General features: G+C 39.9%; 1 protein-coding gene across 4 annotated transcripts in view; it reads right to left on the bottom strand.

Annotated features, from left to right (window-relative positions):
* The window catches only part of LOC134572833 (ligand of Numb protein X 2-like), a 49,108-nt gene that overhangs the window by 8,914 nt on the left and 18,145 nt on the right, over positions 1-22,049 (bottom strand). For 3 of the 4 annotated variants that reach the window (XR_010085298.1, XM_063432073.1, XM_063432074.1), the window contains 7 exons: positions 11,974-12,428; positions 7,760-7,968; positions 7,456-7,652; positions 4,583-4,957; positions 3,793-3,972; positions 2,581-2,758; positions 140-365 (listed from right to left, as the gene is read on the bottom strand). Coding sequence is in view for 3 of the 4 variants with exons in the window: in XM_063432073.1 (XP_063288143.1) it covers positions 140-365; positions 2,581-2,758; positions 3,793-3,972; positions 4,583-4,957; positions 7,456-7,652; positions 7,760-7,968; positions 11,974-12,365 (1,757 nt within the window). In the remaining variant the exon portion in view is untranslated. The remainder of the gene's footprint in view (positions 1-139; positions 366-2,580; positions 2,759-3,792; positions 3,973-4,582; positions 4,958-7,455; positions 7,653-7,759; positions 7,969-11,973; positions 12,429-22,049) is intronic. The other variant, XM_063432075.1, reaches the window with a different exon arrangement.

The raw sequence follows: 22,049 nt of genomic DNA, 5'->3' as shown, positions 1-22,049 counted from the left end.
GGCTGCGCACGCCTATGGTCATTATGTAGGTATTGATTGGATAAATATTCAGTCTGTTGCAAGTTGAATATTCTACAAACATTAAATAAACATCTGCTCAGCAAAAAAACAATGTAATAAAAACTGGCTTAACACTCACCTGGGTAAAGAAAGCCACGATACCCAAAGTGGAGACCACATCCCACCACGTTCTCTTGGTATTTCAGCAGTTCCCTCTATCACCTCGTTTGGCTTCTCTCCCAGCGCAAACTCCAGAGTTTTCAGAACAACTGTATGAGAAGCTGCATTGGACTTCAGTACAGACACTGCTTCCAAATAGCCCAGTGATGTAAGGTCAGTCCCGTTAATGCTCAGGAGCACGTCCCCTATACAAATATATTATATTGTTATGTTCACAATGACAGACTGAAACTGAACATTTGCATTAAGTAGATATTAACAAGAAGTCTGCCCTGGCAACATGACAAGGTCCAGCTTTGCAGTGAGGCCTACTATCCTTTTTGTACTAGTGAAAATAATTTGATCTATTTTAGTCCTACTGGTGCAATTCATAGTTATATAGCTGAAAAGAGAGACTTGCCTCCATCAAGTTCAGCCTTCCTCACATGTGTTTTTGCTGTTGATCCAAAAGAAGGCAAAAAACCCAATCTGAAGCACTTACAATTTTGCAACAAACTAGGAAAAAATTCCTTCTTGATCCCAAAATGGCAGTCAGATATCTCCTTGGATCAATAAGCTATTACCCCACTAATTAAAAATGATATCCCTGTATGTTATGTTTTTGGAAGTGTTTATCCGATTGCAGTTTAAACATCTGTATGGAGTCTGCTAAAACCACCTCTTCAGGCAAAGAATTGTATACCCTTATAGTTATTACTGTAAAAAAAACCAAAACAACTTTCCTTTGCCTTTGATTAAATCTCCTTTCTTCCAGCCTAAATGTGTGACCTCGTGTCCTAGGTATAGCCCTGTTTATGAATAGATTTCCAGATAATGGTTTGTACTGGCCCCCGAATATATTTGTATAATGTTATTCATGTGTCAGGATTTGGAGTAAAACTACAAACATGACTGGTGGAACTATTGTGAGAAGCTTGAAAGTTATGCACTTCCTGTGCAATGTGACGTTTAGTCATCTTGGTGAAAGCACAGGTGATCTTCGGCACAGTACACACATAAATCACAATGCATTCTTTATCCCTAACTGAAGCAGATTCGGCCATGACCAAATTGTTTTTCAAAACTAGATTTACACTTTCTCTGTTATTCACAAACACAATAAACTTATACACTTTGGACAAATGTGTATGACTGGATTTGCAGGGCACTTATTTATGACCACAGATGGGGAAGGATGGTTTGTAAAGTTAGGTTCCAAAGAGCGTTAGAGAAAAATATGCAGATAGAACTGTTATGGGCAAATGCAAATATTACAAGTTTTAGAATGAAATGTTGTATTTCTTAAACTGTGTACTTTAAGAGATATTGCAAATTGACAAGGTGTTAGAAATGGAACATATCGTTTTTCATAGATGTTTCTTTAAGCAATAACCTCAGTGCATATTATGTTTACGCCATTTTGTCCCAGACGAATTACAATAACAATAATGCATAAACAAGCTTCAAACCTATCCTATGACTCTTTCAGTACACAATATACTGTGGTAACCCCAAGTAGATAAGGATGTTCAGACTTTAGGATGCCATCTTGAACCAAGTCAGGAAAATTTCCATGACGTATACACCCTTTAGTTATGGACTAAGTTAAGGGAGGTCCTAAAATGAATAAAGTAAAATAAGTGTTACTTTTTCATATATGAACTACGGTAACCCTAAAATGGAGACACCTAAGGTATAAATAGGTGTACTTTTAAATGTTAAGAAAGAGAGGAGAGACTTGGAGACAGACGCTGCTCAATCTTAAAATGACAGAGAGGCTGACATGATGACCTGTTCAGAAGGGTATGTTAACCTATTGATATTTGCAAGCATTTAGTTTAATCTTATAAACTCTGCTATAAATTATTGTAATGGATTTTATATGTCTATATTTATATAATAAATATAAAAAAAAGGCAAACCTTTATTGCTTCCAAGACCATCCTTATTTTGTATTGTATTCTCAATTATTTATATATGTTAAATAGAGGATCTCTTACTAACTATATAAAATTATGGCTAAGATTTATGTATGGCTAGCCCTACTATGTTCTATGCTTTAAGACGTTATAGTGGTAAATAAGGGAACCAGCCACGGTTACAGAACCAATTTAATACCATATTCTATGCAGTGTTCTACTTTAGAGTTAATATATCAATATTTTCCAGGTATCTCTCCTTACAATTTCCATACATCCAACTACCAGTAGTTTTTCAGCAGAATCAAGATTAAGATTTGGTTACCATATACACACACATTGATCCCTCGGATTGTATTGTACTGCAATTTGCCATATTGTTTGCAAAGCTAATGGGAAAGACTTCTGAGATTCTGTCTCAAAACCTGAATAAAAACACATAAAACCACTGCTCAACTCTTAGCAAATTAGAATAGGATTAGGCCAGGTTTCAGACTGTTACCTCTGCGGATTCGGCCATCTCTGTACAAACATCCAACTGGCTGAATACTGGACACAAAGATGGGAAGCTTGTTTTTATGATCCCGTCCACCTCCTATGGTTATTCCAAGAGATTCCCTTGGCTCTTTCTTTACCGTAACCACCTTCTCTACGCCATAGAGAGTCTGAGGCATGTCCTGCTTTGAAAAGAACAACATTTAACAAAGAGCTTAATGACTGAAAATGAAAACAGCTTCCAGGATTGTGAAACAATTCATGTTTTGACAATAATTCATTTACAGGATGCCATGGTTTAGCTTTTAAAGTGCTTTGGCATGGATGTATATAAAATACCTAAGGTTATCCCAGTTCTGTAGCTCATCCATTCTACATTTAAATGTTTGCGCTTATTTGAGTTTCAAATGCTTGTAAATAAGTTAACAAGATGTTTCATTATTTTACCCATTAACAAAGTTCTGTTAATGTTAATGTTCATGTTGTACTATATCAGGTAGCTCTTCAGTTGTTTCGGATCCCGATCTCCCACAATCCACATCTATCATGGGGTTCCCGACAAAATGGTTAACTAACAGGTAATGCTATTCCACGGAAGCAGTAACCAAAAGTCAGCAACTGGGTGGATAAGAACTGAAATAGATTTTTGTCCTGGTGCAAAAGTCACAGAACAGGTAACTGGGCATTTGTTACTTTGGTAAACACATGGTTCATTTAAAGGATCACTATAGTGTCAGGAAAACAAAGCGGTTTTCCCTGAGGGTGCCCCCACCCTCAGCGCTGAAGGGGTTAAAACCCCTTCAGCCACTTACCTTAATCCAGCGCTGGGCTCCCTCGGCGCTGGTGACCTCTCCCCCCTCCAGAAGACAGCCACTAGAGGCTAGCTTAACCCCAAATGTAAACATAGCAGTTTCTCTGAAACTGCAATGTTTGCATCTGAAGGGTTAAAACCTGAGGGACCTGGCACCCAGACCACTTCATTGAGCTGAAGTGGTCTGGGTGACTATAGTGTCCCTTTAATAACATTCGTTTATGTTCAAAATCGCAGAGTGCAGGCGTTTTAAGGCAATTACAAATGTGCAAAACAAATAATTATTTTATTTTTTTTAATTATCTGATTAAGTTTTACCAAAAACTGTATAGTAATTTTTAACTTTACACTTTACTGGAAAAATAAAGTAACCCCAAAACAAACCAGTATTATTTTTAATGTTTTTACTTTTTGGTTTGTGGATTTTCTTCTATATGGACGCTGATTAGGCCTCTTGCGTGGAAGTACAGGGCTCCCACCACTGCTGCTGCTGCTGCTATTTCCAGAAGAAGTCCCCTCTTCACTTATATCCATGGCTTGAGCTGCAGCCTGCCTGAGGACCACAAAGTTCACTCGAGCTTCACTCATCTAAACCAAAAACAAACAGTTTGTAAAACAGAATTCAGGATACGGTCATTTCAGTGAAGACATGATATAATAATACATTTTAATGCACCACAGGTCCCCAATCCAGCTCATAGAGAATGGCAACAGTCATCAATCCTCATGACTTCACGAAAGGTTGAGCAGCTGAAACGAATCCATCTCAGTATTGGAATAAAAGGTGCATTTCATGACTTTAAAAAATAAAGGACTCGATTCTACGACTATATAGCAACACACTTACAGGGTTATTCACAAAAGTGAGAATTCAAAGTGAATATTTAAGGTCACAAGAGCTGAATTGCAAAAATTATCTAAGTCAACTATGCTTCCAGTTCAGAAAATTTGGCATCAAATTTGAAATTCACACTTTAGTGAAAATCCTATGAGATTAGCAATATATTTAAATGAAACCACAGAATACTCCTTTAAAAGTCTCCTATAAAGTACCCTCATCAACCCTAATTTGTACTTGTTATGACTGTTCGTTGATGCATATTACCATTTAGATTTACAGACTTGTATGTCACAATTCGTTGTGAGATATCAGTGGTTGGGAGTCTCACTGCTGCTTGTGATTCCGAGAGGTTATTACCTGGATAATCTGTGCGGCTGTTTCAGGTGTTCCTTGCCTGAGATCCTGCCCGTTGATGGACAGAACCCTGTCGTTACACTTTAACTTGCCATCCTTTGCAGCCAGGCCACCGTCTAATAGATCTAGAACAAAGACTCCAGTTTCCTCTGTCTTCCTGACCAGCTTGATGCCAAGTGGCTCAGTGCGATCTCTCTTCATTAGAGTGACATGGATTACTTCCTTGTTGGCACTGGCAGAGTTGCTGCTCTCTGGATGTAAAGATCTCTGAGAGAAACCTTTCTCCTGGAGTACTGTGAGGTACAGGGCAGCACAGGGTTGGCGAAGCAGGGCAATGGCTTGACTATGAGACACGTTGCTGATGTTCATTCCATTGACCTAAAAAGAAGATCAAAAGAAATGGGTATCTTGAAATTGAGGTCTTCCTTATGTGGCACGGTATGCAGAATAACCGCAGGGTACCAAGATTGCTATACACATGGTCTGTCCTGAGTTGGGCTAGCCAAAGCATCTGTAAGACCAACGCTCCCATGGCAGGCTGACATGTCCCCTTATTGAGCAGACCATCCCACTTTACATGCTGGCTTGCATTTACTCAGTGGGGGCAGCAATTTTTAACCCTCTTTGGTCAAAAGCACTAGTTATCTGCTAAAACAAAGTCTGAAGGTAAAAAACTTTCAGACACTGTGCACGATGCCAGTATTCATGAATGCACACCAACTCTTAACTAACGCCACAGTTTAGTGTTGGATTAGTTGTGCTTCTGCCCAAAGATTACTTTAACCCCTTAAGGACACACGACATGTGTGACATGTCATGATTCCATTTTATTCCAGAAGTTTGGTCCTTAAGGGGTTAAAGAAGACTTTAAATATGGCTGTCCCTGGAGCATGGGTAAGATAGCAAATACACAGAAATTGGGCATTTACATACATGCATTACAAAACAGCACAGAGGAGTACAATAAGTGCAAGCTGTTAATCTACATAACAAATTATGACAGTTTTCCGTTACATAGCGGGTAAGAACCTAAATAAACAGTTACCAGCTTTGGAAAATTATGAAAAAAAAATTCATTATACAAGTTCTGTATAAACTAACAAAACGGTCAAAGAGGGTAGTTTGTAAAGCATTAACTCAAGTGTCCTATTTACGAAAACCATGTGGGTCTGTAAACTCTTAATTTAAGATTAATGACTCATCACAACAGAAACCTTGTTCTTGAATTATAGCTGTATATTAAGCAAACGTTATACCTCCCAACATTTCATATGGACAAAGAGGAACATTTTAGGGGTGGCAAGGGCTGGGCTGTTCTGAAAATTTTTAGGTAACTTACTAATAAAAATGTATGCTACTAAAATGTAATTTAAAACAAGAACAATGTATCTTAATTACCAGACTGATTTCTAAACACATTTGTAAGTTTGGGCCCAGAATAGGGACTGTCATTCACAAATACAGACACTTGGGAGACATGGCCAACATCTTACAGAATTATAAAAAGCGCAGTCATTTGACTTTGCATGCATATTTTCAAAATACTAATGGTTTGTAATAATTTATCTTTTTTTCCCTCAAAAAAAAAAAAAAAAAAAAACTGTCAAGAAAATGTCTATATTACCATAGAGAGGCAATACAAGCACTTATAAATTAAAGATATCCTACAGAGAAGGAAAAGAAACATGGGTTGTGTTGTGATGTTGCAATCATTTTTGAGTATTCCTGCCCACTCATTGCTTCTGCTGCAAGCCCTCAATACGTAGCAGCAAGGAAAATCAGATGGTGATTGGCTGAAGTTGGGCGTAAAGGTTGTGTCAAGCTGTTGCTGTGTGTGCCAAGGAGGCATGGCTAGCAATAGATATATATGTATAAGAAAGAGCACAACATATCTTAACACTGCAAAACAATGAACTGCACTTGCTAGGCTTATGTGTGGTTCAAATTGGTAACATTTAGAATTATTTGATGGACCAAACAAAAGTGGTTATATTCCAGAGCAAAAAAAACGGGTTGCAATAGTATTCTGAGAACGAACCGCAACTAAAATAACCTGCACTTCAGTGGGTGCCCGCTCAGAAGCTGGTTTTAGCTCATCTTGTGCCATTACAGAAAGAACATATCTGAAGCATATCAGACCGGGCAGTCCAGATCCAAAATGCCAGCAAGTTCCCTCTCCACGAGAAACACAGCAACCCCAGACGATCGTTTCAGCCTTGTTAGGCATCATCAGTGAGGAATAGCTGATTCTAGGCACCATGAGCAAGGGTTATATTCTACCCGTGAAATGCTAGGATCTGTGAATTTAGCTGAACTGTGAAAATTAAGGATTCAGAGATAGAGAGTTCCATCATGGACCCAGTCTGACGTGCAGAGTGCAGGCTGAGAAGAGGTCTAGTGAATAACTGAAGTACACAAGGATCGCTGCAATGACAACACAGATGTGCCGATAGTTGAAACATTATGGTACAAAAAGACAAAACCAAAAAAATGAATCATGTTAAAGTCAGTTAGACTTTGAACAGTGGCATGGAAAGTGGTTTTCCTTTTCTTTAAAAAAACCAAAACATTTCAATAAAAAAAAAAAAACTGTTTCATGTGGATAAACAACTAAGTACACAACTTTCCGTAGGTGTGAATTTCATTATCGTTTGGTGACAGACAGATTTCCAATCCTATCTTGTTGGTGCCTGGAGGCATTGATCAAGAGGTGTTACACCCAAATGTGAGATGCAATTTCGATAAACAATTTCTATAACTCTAATTGCAAAGATCCTATGTCAGGATGAAAATGTGCAAGTGAATAAAACGGTGTCCCCTGTAGACACGGTCAGACCAAATCATCAGATACAATATTATTGGTTAATGTTACTTACTTCCAGGATGTGGTCTCCAGGTGTCAGTTTGCCATCTGTGGCCACCAGTGAGTCTTTCAGAACTTCTTGAACTACAATGTTCCCGAGAGGTGTGTCCCGACCACCCACAATCCGCATCCCAAGCTCATCCTCAGGGTCATTTCGACGTATTTCAATGGTGTTTGTTTCTGCTACCAGACTTGTCCTCTGAGGCTGATCTATAATCAAAGATTTAAATAAAATTAAATATTGAGCCATGTCTTAACACTGCAAAAAGGTATTATGCCCCTGAATAATAAATTAAAAATAGTTTCAGAATTCTCACCATCATCCTGCTCATCGAATGCTGGATTCACCAGACCAGGCTCAGACGTTCCAAGAGCTACAATAGCAGCGATAGAAGATTCAGCTAAAATATCGGAGACTCCACTTGCTTGGGGCATCTGCGTTTGTGCATCCTGATGTTCCTTCCCCACGGAGAGGGGGTTCCGCTTTCTTTCTGTCTCTGCTCTGTATTTCTTGAAGCCTACGCACCTACAATAGACACAAAGCGATTATCCTTCTTTAAATTACCATGTAGGACAAGTAAAGAGCATGTATGTCTTTGTTCCACTTTAAATGCTATATCTTGCTGACCCATTTTACTAAATGTGTTTTATACCAATTTTAAACCACTCTTTCAGGTAAAAATAAAGGCAATATATACATTAAGTGATCTGCCTGTCAGATCCACTGCATTATGGGGACATCACACTAAGCTATAAAAACACATTTATTTTTTTTGTGGCCATTATCCTTAATTCTTACCCTCTTCCATTACCAATATCCTACGAGATGGGCTGCGGAGAGAGGTGACGTGCGTCGCCACTGTTTCTCCAAGCATACAAATAATGCAAGTGCTATAAGTCTACAGCATATACAGAACCAGTGAAAAGGAAATCCGGTCTTTCTCAGTTAAGCTTACAAGAGAGTTTAAGGAGTCCCTGGTATTATTTTATGACCAAAGTCCTATGACCAAAAACAAAACAAAAACAAAAAAAACGAGAAAAAAACCCACACACCTTTCTGGGACCTATGGTTTTCAGATATACTTTTCAAGCAATGTTTGACATTTACATGGTATTTTGCCCTTTGTTTAAATTCTAAATTAATTCAGTAGCCTGATACACAGTCTGATCATTTCATAGGACCTCAGTCCAAAGGCTTCACAGGAGTGCACACCTCTTGGTCATATATCTTTTAAACATCAATTTCCCTGAAAATAAACAAAAGTAAAAACTCTCAACCCCCCCCCCCCCCCCCCAAAAAGTGGCCTTTCCAAAATCTACCCCTTTTATGACTATTTATAATATATTGAATAAATGATCTGTGCTGGTTTAGTGCAGTACACACAGATTGCCACTGGAGAGACAAGAGGCCAAAAGGAATTCATTACAATGTGTTAGATGTACTCTGTATTCTAGCCAGCGGGTTCAAGTTCAACCTGCATCATGTGGCAAACACGTGGTTAGACCTGAAACACAGTGTTATATTTACAGACTGGTAAGCGAGTCTGGACTATGCAATTATTAACCAGTAGCGTGTATAAATGCCACGGTGCAAAGACTCTCTTTCTGAAGTACTCCTTGTAAATGTAGTGAAAAAATGTATGATAATGCAACACAACAGTTAAATAGAATACATCATAGCTAGGTTGGATTCTGGAGTATAAACCCCGCACCAAAGCTTTGTTTGAAATGTCTGTTGGCTCATTTCTCTTTAGGTCCTTTTCACTTCAGCAAATTGGCATAAGTGGGACAAACAGGTTTAAATGCTTTAAATAAAAATTGTAAGGATACATGTTAATTCAGAATTAATCTAAAACATCCTTAAAATAAATGACAAAACAAGTGTTAGATTTTGTTAGCTCCTCTCTTAACCACCATTTAAATTTTTCTTTAATAAAAAAAAATCATCATACAAATAATCAGACCGTAGGAAAATATAAGCTGGTGAGCTGTGAGGTCATCTAAGATATACAACTGAAGTCAAGTCAATAAGCATCAAAGTTGACCAGCACAGTAGGTAAAGTAATTTGGCCAACACCACAAATCTATAACATATAATGAAATAAGGAATACAGGCAAGACGGGATGAAGCAGGGAATATTGTTTTGTTGCATAGTGAAAATCAGCACTGGAGCAAAGGGCAAAGAAGTGTTAGAAATATTAGAAAAATACTAGGATTACAGAATATTACAATAAAGAAGCTGGTAGCTGGTCCCTGTTTGCAGGGATAGATGATGAACCAGTGGAGAAGGCACTTTTACAGCTGCAGTCACTTACCCCTTAAGGACCAAACTTGTGGAATAAAAGGGAATCATGACATGTCACACACGTCATGTGTCCTTAAGGGGTTAAAGGTGATTTGAACTGGTCATGGTTGTAAGAGTATGCATGCACAGTGGTTTACATTTTGCAGAGGTAGGGATTTTACCTATGACCAATGCAACTAGGCATTTACGGGCCAGGCTGGACTCAATAAAAGGCATATTAGCAACAAATACAGGAACCAAACACAGAGATGCTGAGATCATAGCTCAAGTAATAGAGTTGGACTAGGAAGTGGTATTGAAAGGAAAACATTTAAAACATCTCCCACACCCAGTTGTTGTTTCTGAAGTCCAAAACTGTCCTTCAAGACACTCAAACGGGGGTTTTGGTAAAGTCTTGACTAATAAAGAGGCAAAACTGTTTCTTTCCATTCGTCATAGCACTTTTTGAATGACAAGATCTCTGTACCATTAATATCCTAGATAAGAAGCTTGTTTGAACCGGACCTTCATCAGACCTCGTGTGCATAATTGTAAAGTTGCTGTGGAAAATTCTGATGCTGTACAAATAATATATAATAACCGTCTCTTGCACTTGTGTGGGGTGAATCATTTCTGCCTCTTTTAAGCCAAGATTTACATTTATGAAAATCTAAATACATCTCTATGCATTTAACTACATTTTCTCTCTTGCAACTACATAGATAATTTATTACCAAACTCACAGGGAAGTAGACCCAAGCCAGAGCCCTGAGGCACTTCGCTTAAAATGTTTGAATTATTGAAACAACTCTTTGCACTCTATGTTTTTCAGACACATTTTCAATCCAAGTACAATAATTTAGCCATTTCCAGCTTTAAATAAAACCTGCATTATATTATGCAGAGCGACCTGGTCACACCTTTATAATTGCGGAGTAAAAATTCCTCAGACGTTCTCTTATCAGTGCATTGTTAAAGAGGAAACTTTGCCCACTTTGAAGATCTGCCAACAAGGCAGTGATTGAAGTAAACACAGAACATACAGACAGACAGCTTTGCCACTACACAGCCAGCACCTAAGGAGCTGAATTCAAATAGACCACAATTAAATAAAATGACAGTATTTTAATAAAAATATTAGCAAAGCTGGGCTTTAAGCAACATAAAAGTAGTAGAAACATCAAACACGCACTAAACGAACACCAAGTCATGAGTAGGTGGCTGCAAGTTAAACTAAAGAACCCAGGTGCTGATGGGTTCACACCTTTTAGCTGGAAGCTGACTGAGAATGGCGGGAGTTGTAGGTGCAGCTGGCAAAGCCCGCTGTAGAGAGTCTACTGATCACCGAAACCACATCTCCACAGGAAGGCACATTAAGCTGTTTAATGAACCACACCCTATATTTGAACTGAATTATCTAATGTAAATATAATCAGTAAACTAGGCAAAGACGAATTCATCTGGCAGCACCTTTACCTTCCCAAACTGTTTTTAAATACAAATACAAATTTCGGTGACCGTGAATATTACACAAGCCAACATTAAATTTCAAGCAAGAGCCAGCTGTAATTTTCAGTAGTAAATGCTCAGTGCAGAGGAAAACTTTGAGTCCACTATATCATTTTATCGGGGTGCTGAGAGGTGGAAGAAGAGGAATGGGTAAGTAAAAGTTAACATTACGGAATTTCACTGAAATTCCAACACAACCCAAAAAAGATACCATAAAACAAAGTAGGGACTAGGCAAAGGTTGACAAAATGCAGTCCTCTAAAGTCAACTTTTGTCCAATTCCAGAAGATGCCAGAGCAACCACTGTGGGATTTAGGCACCATCTAACTATCCGCGAGGTGTGATCTGTTGAGGTTCCCACAGATCTCAGTGTCGCACTCTCACATATGACTGATCCTGGCAGATTTAGTACCAATAAGTGAAGAGGGTCCATTAGGAAGAAGATTACTGAGGGCTAGGGCAGCTTGAGGCAAGTAAACCTACTTTCCACCCCACCCCACGGTCACTAAACTCCCAAATACACTTTGCAAGCAAAGGAGGTAATACTATTGATAATGGAAGGTTGTCAACGAATGCTCATTAAATTAGCCTGGCCTCTTCAATTACCCAATTATATAATTTCTGATCACCACTTTAAGGCACATTTATTTAAATAAAAAATAAATAAATTGATTTCTACTTTACATTCTCAGATAATCTCAGCATTGTTTTGTGGACAAGACGAAGAGTGTACATACCTGTTGCGTAGGTGTGGCTCCAGTTCACAGCGCTGCATGACATGCTTACATTCTGCCAGAAGAGGACAGATCACAGTCAGTTTGTCCAACAAATTCCTGACTAGTAGGCTGGACTTATGGCATTCCTGGAAGCAAAGCTTCTTGCGGTCCATTGGACAAAAGTCCTTCTCCTTCAAAAAGTTTTTCAAGCACCTGAAGCAGTAGGTGTGACCGCAAGGAGTGTCCATAGGCTGCAGCAGGGGTTGAAGACATATGTGGCAGACCAGTTCATCGTCCACTTCATCCTGGAAGTTGTAAATGTGGTTCTCGTTGACGTGGTGAGGTTGTCCACACTCAGAACAAAGATCTGGTGGTTTGGAGGCTGTGTCGGTAGGTGTGAGGAGATCTGCCATGGCTTTGTTCTTTGTCCACCAATAAATAGATTAGAAATCGACCTATCCAAGCTGCATGATTATCTAGAAGAAGAAAAAAAATGCATTAAACATTTTACATAAATTCAGTTTCCAAATTATATTATACTGTGTTATCAATAGATCTAGTTCACATTTGTTGAGTTACATTCCTGGATTACATGTATATAAACATTTTTTTGTTTGTGTTTTTTTTTTTTTTTTTTTTTTTTTTTTTAAAAGCCCCTGAGCTTGACACCCTTATTTGTGGCAGCCTGTGAGGGCTCCATATATGAGAAAGTAAAAATGACATTAGGTTAAGTATAATATCATGGTTTTAGGTTTAGTGATAAATGGGGCAACAATATTTGTTTGCCTCTTAAAGAGACAATAAGCGCTAAAAATAAAAAGTTAATAAAGTGGTTTGGCTGTAGAGCTGCTGCCAGCAATTACTCACAGCCATTACTTTGATTAATGTGCTTCATTCACAACAGACAGGTCTGCAACAGATTACAGTGCAGTGAGTTATATTGTCCTGTTACCAGCACCGATCAGTCTTACTGGAGCAATTATCTCATATCATGGAATCAAGACATTCCTGAATCTAACACCCAGACCATGGGACTGTAAACGCAGGGAAAACAGTCACTTTAGTTTACCGTATCTATTCATCATCTGGAAAGAAGGTTTTCTAAAATAATATTCCTGTTCTTGGCAAAGTCGTGTGCATGAAATCAGCATGGGAAGGGGGTGTAATAATTCATTTCTATTGTTCTAGTATTTCTTAGCAGTTGCACTAACAAAAAGTGAACTCCATCTTGCCAACAAGGAACTATTTCATATAGATAGGAAACAGCATGTTGAGGTGCTTAAAGGGACACTATAGTCACCTGAACAACTTTAGCTTAATGAAGCAGTTTTGGTGTATAAAACATGCCCCTGCATCCTCACTGCTCAATCCTCTGCCATTTAGGAGTTAAATCCCTTTGTTTATGAACCCTAGTCACACCTCCCTGCATGTGACTTGCACAGCCTTCCATAAACACTTCCTGTAAAGAGAGCCCTATTTAGGCTTTCTTTATTGCAAGTTCTGTTTAATTAAGATTTTCTTATCCCCTGCTATGTTAATAGATTGCTAGACCCTGCAAGAGCCTCCTGTATTTGGTTAAAGTTCAATTTAGAGATTGAGATACAATTATTTAAAGGACCACTCTAGTGCCAGGAAAGCATACTCGTTTTCCTAGCACTAGAGTGCCCTGAGGGTGCCCCCACACTCAGGGACCCCCTCCCGCCCGGCTCTGGAAAGGGGAAAGGGGTTAAATCTTACCTTTTTCCAGCGCTGGGCGGAGAGATCTCCTCCTGCTCTCCTCCTCCGATCCTCCTCTTCTCATCCCCGTCGGCTGAATGCGCACGCGCGGCAAGAGCTGCGCGCGCATTCAGCCGGTCACATAGGAAAGCATTCATAATGCTTTCCTATGGACGCTGGCGTGCTCTCACTGTGAAAATCACAGTGAGAAGCACTCAAGCGCCTCTAGCGGCTGTCAATGAGACAGCCACTAGAGGACATAGGGGGAAGGCTTAACTAATTGATAAACATAGCAGTTTCTCTGAAACTGCTATGTTTATAAAAAAATTAGTTAACCCTAGCTGGACCTGACACCCATACCACTTCATTAAGCTGAAGTGGTCTGGGTGCCTAGAGTGGTCCTTTAAGGTAAATTACATCTGTTTGAAAGTGAAACCAATTTTTGTTTTTTCATGCAGGCTCTGTCAATCATAGCCATGGGAGGTGTGGCTAGGGCTGCATAAACAGAAACAACGTGATTTAACTCCTAAATGACAGTGAATTGAGCAGTGAAATTGCAGGGGAATGATCTATACACTAAAACTGCTTTATTTAGGTGACTATAGTGTTCCTTTAAGGTGCTAAGAGGCTATATGCCTGAAGTCACTCCGCGTCCGCTTTGTCTCCAACCATTTTCAGTCATTGTGAAGAAAAAAAATAGGTGTAGCCGACCCCCTGTGCTCGAGAAACTAATGAGAAAGTTATTGGTTCAAAATATTAACCCTTTTGGGCACAGCCAAACCGAGGCAAGCTCTGTGTTAATGTAGCAGTATTGAAAAAGAGTTCACTGCAATGCAGATTCTCTTGTCTGCTGCCTTTGCAAGCCTTCCCCTTCTAACCCCACCCAGAACTACTGTGACTGTCCAATCACAGACTTCACAATGCAGCTCAATTGCTGCCTTTAGTTCCACTGAGCCAACCAAACCAGTAACAGGACCGGTTTCTCTTATTGACAAGGTTAATTTATAACCTCTGCCCACTGCTCACAACTGTACGGCCAACTCACGCCTGCAGGACTTCTCATGGGCAGCTCCTTTCATTTGATATAGCCTTCCTACTACCATTAGACTGTACCCTAGTCTTCAATCATTTAAAAAATGCCTTAAAACCCATCTCTTCAGAAAAGCTTATAGTCTCAAAGAGTAACCTCTACCTTTTCCCTTGTTCTCTCCTAGAGGGCAGCACTCTCTCCTCCAGCTCTGCTTTGCTCCCACCTTGTTTTAGTTTGATCTCCTGTCATATTGTGTTTTATACCCCACCTCCTCTAGACTGTAAGCTCGTTTGAGCAGGGTCGTCTTCAACCTATCGTTCCTGTAATTGTCTCATTTATTGTTAAATCTCCCCCTCTTGTAATATTGTAAAGCACTACAGAATCAGGTGGTGCTATAGGAATGTCAATAATAATATTGTGCAAATTTGTATTGAAATCTGCACTTTGTAAAATGGAGGAGAAAAAACAAAACAAAAAAAAAACGACGACACATAGTGTGAGTACTGAGACCCATAGTGTGCCCAGAGAGAAATTAAGGGGGTTTGTCCCCAGGTGTGAACTGTAACATTGTTTCATGTTGTGGTACGTGCCTCCTTTTACCTATATGAAGACTCACAACTTCCTGTTCTCAGTCTTTGGATCCTAAATAGTTCTCAAGCTCTCCTTCCCTTCCCTTTTCTGCTGTTTTCCTTGCAGGTGGGGCTAATTTTGCCAATTTAGTCAAATTTGCCACTGGGAGTAGCCAGTTTGTTAGTTTACCCCTACAAGCTGAACCTGTTGGTTTGTTTTGGCCTGGATATTAAGTTGACCCTATTGCGTGGTATTATAGACCAGGAGGATGCGGCTTGGGATTTGGTTGCAGAGATGGTGGACAGAGTGACAGTGGCAAGGTGGCTGGGATTTTCTCCCTCTCTGGTATTGGCTGGTCTGGGGCACCCAGTCATAGTTCCTTGGTATGATTGCTTTGCCAAAAGATATGCTTGGGTGGATACTTTGGATGCAGAATAAGGTTGAGCCACATCCTCTTGTGAGCGAAGAAGTGTAGTTAGTCCCTCAGCGCCGCCACCCTACTTAATCAAGTTATTTGCATATATTTCTATTATGGTTGCTCCGTTGAACTCTTCTGATGGCCTGATGATGTAAATAAACGTGACCAGCATTGGCCTTTCCCTCCAGCCTGCTGTCTTGAGTCATTTCTTAATTTGGGGTGCTAACGGAGAGGAGGTGGTGTCAATAGGTTGGGAGTGTAATTGTTCATGAAACGTACGAAGTGCTTGAGGGGTCAGGAGTGTGCCTTCTAAGGACAACAGTCATCACATTTTCACTTTTCATTTTTTTTAAAATGTTCTTAAATTAAATGAAACCTAATTATACATTTGATTTTTATGTAAATTTGTTTATCTGGCTGAACAGCCATTGTAGGTCAGACTCTACTGTTATCTGACCAACTGCTGCTCAACCTAACGTGCCTGTTTGTGCAGTTTCACACAGAGCAATCACTGCAGCGGGGAAGTTGGGTTGAGCAGCAATTGGTCAGATAACCGTAGACTCAGACCCAACATGGATGCTCAGTCAGATAAAAAGTGGGGGGATCAATTAATATACATCATTTAAAAATATATATATATATAATTACATTTTTTTTATTTTTAAAGAAGTGAAAATATGAGGACAGTTGGTGGTGACATCGTAGCTTGCAGCTTGGTGGCCTGAGTGTGCAGGGGAAAGTACGTTTTACTAACCTGAAGCTGTCCCTCACAGCCATCACCACCACCTTTATCTGGTGTAGGAGCCTATGGCAGTGCTGTGTTAAGGTCCATGGAGGATCCTGCAGAAACTTCCATAGACAATGCCTTTTCCCCCCAGAGCCGTCACTAGTGAAAATGCACGGATGTAGCTCAACCTTTCGATGAGTTTTGTTAGGCATAGGGAGAATGTAGTTACCTAGTAGTCTAGGTTAAAAAAGGGCTAAAGTCCTTTAGATTTATAAACATAAGACAGATCAGTCCTTATTTTGTCTTAGTATAGCTTTAGACTGCGTTGAAATTTCAGTGAAATACCAACACAGTCAGTCAATCTGAGTATTGCTTGAAGATTTTATCTTTATGACGTACTCCGGTTTCTGGGAAAGGTGACACAGCCACTTTAATCACATAGCTCTAGCTAGTTACAAAATATCCCTTATCGCTTTAACACGGCAAATACATACAAATAATGTATGCCAGTAATGTTTATTGGTCAGTATGGCTTAAACACATTTGGTGAGAAGTGTTTCCTACTAAAAACACATTACATTTTGTCTTTATTTTATTTTTTTTAAATACAACTTTTTCCACGGTTCCAAATTGTGGAAGCAGTGCAGATTGTCTCTTATTCCCACATGCCAAGATTTATTGCAAATTTAAATGTACCTTTTGTATGGCAGTGTCAAATATTTGAACAGATACATTAAAAACATAACTTCGTAAATAGAATAAAGAAAAAAACAACTATATTTAGAATGATCAAGTTTCTTAAAATGTAATAAAAAGGCTCAGGTGGGTGCTATATGCTATCTGCCTATACCCGTAGGAGGACTAGAAGTATGTGAAATATTTGCCTCATATCCTCAAAACTGGATTTTTAATAACATTACATATTGCTACGAGATTGAGAAGAATATATAAGATCTATATTAGCCTGCCGCAAAACAGGCCAGGAGTTTTGAGAGAAAATTTGTCATATAGTGTGTTTTCGATTACCTCCTCCCAAAAAACAATTCTTGCTAAAACAAAACTACCTTAAATCAGATACTTATAACAACGTGGTCTTCACAGGGAAAACAAATTTAGTGACAAACCCCTTGATAAAACCAAGAGCATTAATTCCAAAGGACGAATTTTCTATAAATGTGTGGTGGGAGAGCACTTTCACAGATTGTAAACTCGTTTGAGCAGGAAACTCTTTACCGTTATTATTCCCTTTCTATAATTGTGATGCGCTAGAGAATAGGTTAGTGCCATATAAATGATAATTGTGAACCAAATTTGTCCTATGAATCACGGTCATAAAATATGCTGTGACACAAATGTCTAGTCAGTGCTAAAAAAAAAAAAAAAAAAAATTAAAATTAAAAAAATGCTACAATATATAAACAGTGGATGAGAATGTATTGGGCATAGAATGTATTGGGCATTCACACCTTGAACATTTATAGCAAAACATCTCTAAAAAGAGCCTCCTTCACAGGGCCGGCACGTCCATAAAGTGGCACAGGTGGCTGCCTTAGGGCGCACAGGCTCTGGGGGGTGCAAGATTCCAGTGACCGGCAGGAGGGAAGTGCTCCCTCCTACCAGGCCACCTTCTGGATCCCCTGGCGCGGCGTGGGTAGGTACTCAAGGTGTCTTTGCACAGCACTCAAGGCTGCTAGCGCCAAACAGGCTCTGGCCTTTTAGGAGTCCCAGAGAAACTTCAGATATCTGCTATTATGAAAAGGTGGTGAAGGACAATCCTCAATTTTTATATTGCGGCATGTAGAGGAAGTGACCTCAGAGCACTTCCTCCTAGCACTTGTGAATGGGAATCCACACTGGAGTAGAGCAGACCACAGCTGCTGTTGCAGCTTCTGTCCTTGACCTGTACCTGGCAAGCCTGGTCCCCACGGAAGGCACCCACATTGCTAGATATACACAGAAATGCAGAATAACCCTCCCCTCATACAAATAATACGAAGAGTCCACACGCAAACATACACACAATCTGTACAAACTCAGCACCACTAACAATCCACATACATGCACACAACCCCACATGCAGCCTCTCACATGGAATACCCCAAACAGCCCCACACTACCAAACACACAATGTTACATATCCACCCACCCACACAATTCCACAAGCAGCCCCCATTCATAGGTATCATACATAATACCACAAACTACTCATGAACATATACAATATAATAGCTCGTATTCGGACAAATACAATGATACAAAGCAACTGCTGTATAAATAACAAGCAGAATACGGCAATATACACACCTCAATTTAAAAAAAAAAATACAAAAAAAAATAAACAATAATAGGCCCGGCGTGCTACGGGACATCACAATCCTATTTTGGCACAGTGCTGCTTAAAGGTTGCCTAGCCCTGGACTAGACCCTCTTTAGAAGCGATTCGGAAAACATAAGTAGGCAGCAAGAGTTGGTAAGGATGGGTGGTACACAAAGCTAAGAGAAATTACAAAGAAACAGTTTAACCCCTTAAGGACCAAACTTCTGGAATAAAAGGGAATCATTACATGTCACACATGTCATGTGTCCTTAAGGGGTTAAAGAAACACTCCACACACAAAGTATAGCTTCATCATCATGTCACCATCCCTGTCAATGAGAAAATAAATAGTGCGGCACACAGACTACAAAATACAAAAAACAAAGAAGGCTACTAAAATGCCTAACTGAGTATAAATATGGGGATTTGGTTCCACCATATGGCCATATGTTGTTAAGCCCACCACTACTTTCAAAGTACCCCATTATTGGTGGGTCCTACACTACAATGTGGGAGACAAATAAATAGTAATAGTGTTATAAATAAAACAGTGTTAAATACTAGTAAGAGCATAGTGAGTATACAAACATACCGTATTTATTCGAGTATAACGCGCACACGTGTATAACGCGCACCCCTAATTTTCGATTAAAAATCGGTATAAAATTTTATACCGATTTTTAATCTAAAATTAGGGTGCTTGTTATACTCGAATAAATATTCGAGTGGGTGCTCCGATAATACCGACCGCCGGGCTCATTACAAGCCCGGCGGTCCTGGGGGGGCGGGGAGCAAGCGTTTACTCACCTCCGTGCAGCTCCTCCAGCTTCCCAGTGTAAATCTCGCGAGACCCGCGGCCAGCCAGCCGCGGGTCTCGCGAGATTTACACTGGGAAGCTGGAGGAGCTGCACGGAGGTGAGTAAACGCTTGCTGCCCGCCTCCCCAGGAACGCCGGGCTTGTAATGAGCCCGGCGGTCCTGGGAGGTATAATCGGAGCACCCACTCGAATATTTATTCGAGTATAACGCGCACCCCTAATTTTAAATTAAAAATCGGTACAAAATTTTGCGCGTTATACTCGAATAAATACGGTAAGTGATGAAAGCAATTAAAAACAGTGTTAAAACTAAATAATTAATGTGTTAGTGCTGAAAATGAGTATACTCACTAATGCAGATGACTGTGCTCACTGGAAAAAAGAATAAAAGTGACTTGACTAATGATAAACTCCTCCTTAATATACACACCTGTGGCCACCTCTAAAGGAGACTCTGAAGCTGGGGGGGGGCCTGGACGGGGTGCTTAACCCCTAAGGAATCTGTTTTGGACTCCAAATATAATATAAACAGAGAAAGGATAGGGGGCACTCCCGAGACCTGAATTTTGCATGAAAGGTGCTGCCGCTGTGACCAAAATTTCATGAATGAGAAAATAAATACTTATTTATTTTCTCATTCATCATTTTAATTGTTGCTCATTACAGTCAGTGATTTCTCTTAGCTTTGTGTACCACCCATCCTTACCAACTCTTGCTGCCTACTTATGTTTTCCGAATCGCTTCTAAAGAGGGTCTAGTCCAGGGCTAGGCAACCTTTAACCCCTTAAGGACCAAACTTCTGGAATAAAAGGGAATCATGACATGTCACACATGTCATGTGTCCTTAAGGGGTTAAGCAGCACTGTGCCAAAATAGGATTGTGATGTCCCGTAGCGCGTGTATTTTGTAGTCTGAGTGCGCCGCACTATTTATTTTCTCATTCATAAAATTTTGGTCACAGCGGCAGCACCTTTCATGCAAAATTCAGGTCTCGGGAGTGCCCCCTATCCTTTCTCTGTTTATACCATCCCTGTCAATGTCCTAAGTGTTGACCATTAAACAAAGAGCCTTCGTACCGGTCAGTCTGCACAAGATCTCCCAACAACTAGCTTCAAATATCCTCCTGGAGGTGGAGAAAATCAGTGGCTAGAAGAGAATACAGTTAGTGGGGGAAGAGAAACAGGAATGTCCTTTGACTTAAAGAGAAACTAAAGTGCTACGAATACAAAATTAGATTCCTAGCACTATAGTATCTCATAGTGCGCCCCCCCCCCCCCCCCCCCCATCGATCGCACGTACTGTGAAGCACTGTGGACACAGGGAGCAGAACATACTATGAACACTTACTCAAATAAAAGCTATGAACACTTACTCAAATAACAGCTTAGTGAGCATACTCCTACTCAATTCTGTTTTTAGATTGGTTATATTGGCCTTAAATTTGAAATTCACCTTGACTTCCTGACAGTTCTCCCTTTAGTGAATAATCCCGATACGTTCATATTTTCACTGCAGGTATTTCAACCAATAGTTATTTCAACAGACTCAATAGAGGATAAAAATACTAGTAATATATCGCTATTAAAATGTTGCACAAGACTGCAACGCTGAAAATGAAAAACTATTTTTTCATCTTACCATGCTGTGCCTGATGTAAATTGAAACTAATCACTCCACTAAACAAAGAAAAAAAATATGTACATCTTTCTCTGTGTATGTGTGTTTAATGATTGGTTGCAAAGAAGAAGAAAGAAAAAAGCCTTGAGACTGAAGTTATAGGATACCCTTCTTAAATAGAAAGCTTGCAGAATATTTATATAATTTATGCAAGTGAAAAAAATTGTCAAAATGGTAACTATTGTGATATAGAAGTTTTTTGTTTTTTTTATACAAAATTGTATTGTATATAATAAAATACATATTGTAGACATTTATGAGTATTACACGTCAATATTTCTCACTAGCACAGTTTAATTTGTCTCCCACGTTGGAATTAGTGTAGGACCAGAGTCGGCACGTCCATGAGGCGGCACAGGCAGACATCTTGGGGCGCACCGGCTCTGAGGGCACAAGATTCTAGTGATCGGCAGGAGGGAAGCGCTCCTTCCTAACTGGCCACGTTATGGTCCCCCCCCCCCCCCCCCCGGCGTGCGGCTCTGAATAGAATCTGAATAGAATCAGAGACAGTGAGGGAGCTCTAATCTCCCTGTTCCCTTGCGCGCAGTTTGCTGATGCCGCGGGAGCCGGAATATGACGCCATATTTCGGCTCTCGGCATCAGTAGACAGCCTGCAAGGGAGCAGAGCAGGGTGATCAGAGCTCCCTCGGCACCTCTGATTCTACCACAGCCGCACGCCTCCCAGCAGCCCCCCAAAAAAGGCATCTTCACCTATGTACGCAAAAATCCTTGCACCAGCCCTGTGTAGGACCCACCGATATTGGGGTACTGTGAAGTAGTGGTGGGCTTAACACAATATGGTGGAACTGAATCCTCATATTTGTT

The sequence above is a fragment of the Pelobates fuscus genome, chromosome 9, assembly GCF_036172605.1.
Source record: "Pelobates fuscus isolate aPelFus1 chromosome 9, aPelFus1.pri, whole genome shotgun sequence".
Taxonomy (NCBI): Eukaryota; Metazoa; Chordata; class Amphibia; order Anura; family Pelobatidae; genus Pelobates; species Pelobates fuscus.
The sequence above is the reverse complement of the archived record's forward strand: the minus strand, read 5'-3'. Positions and strand labels throughout refer to the sequence as shown.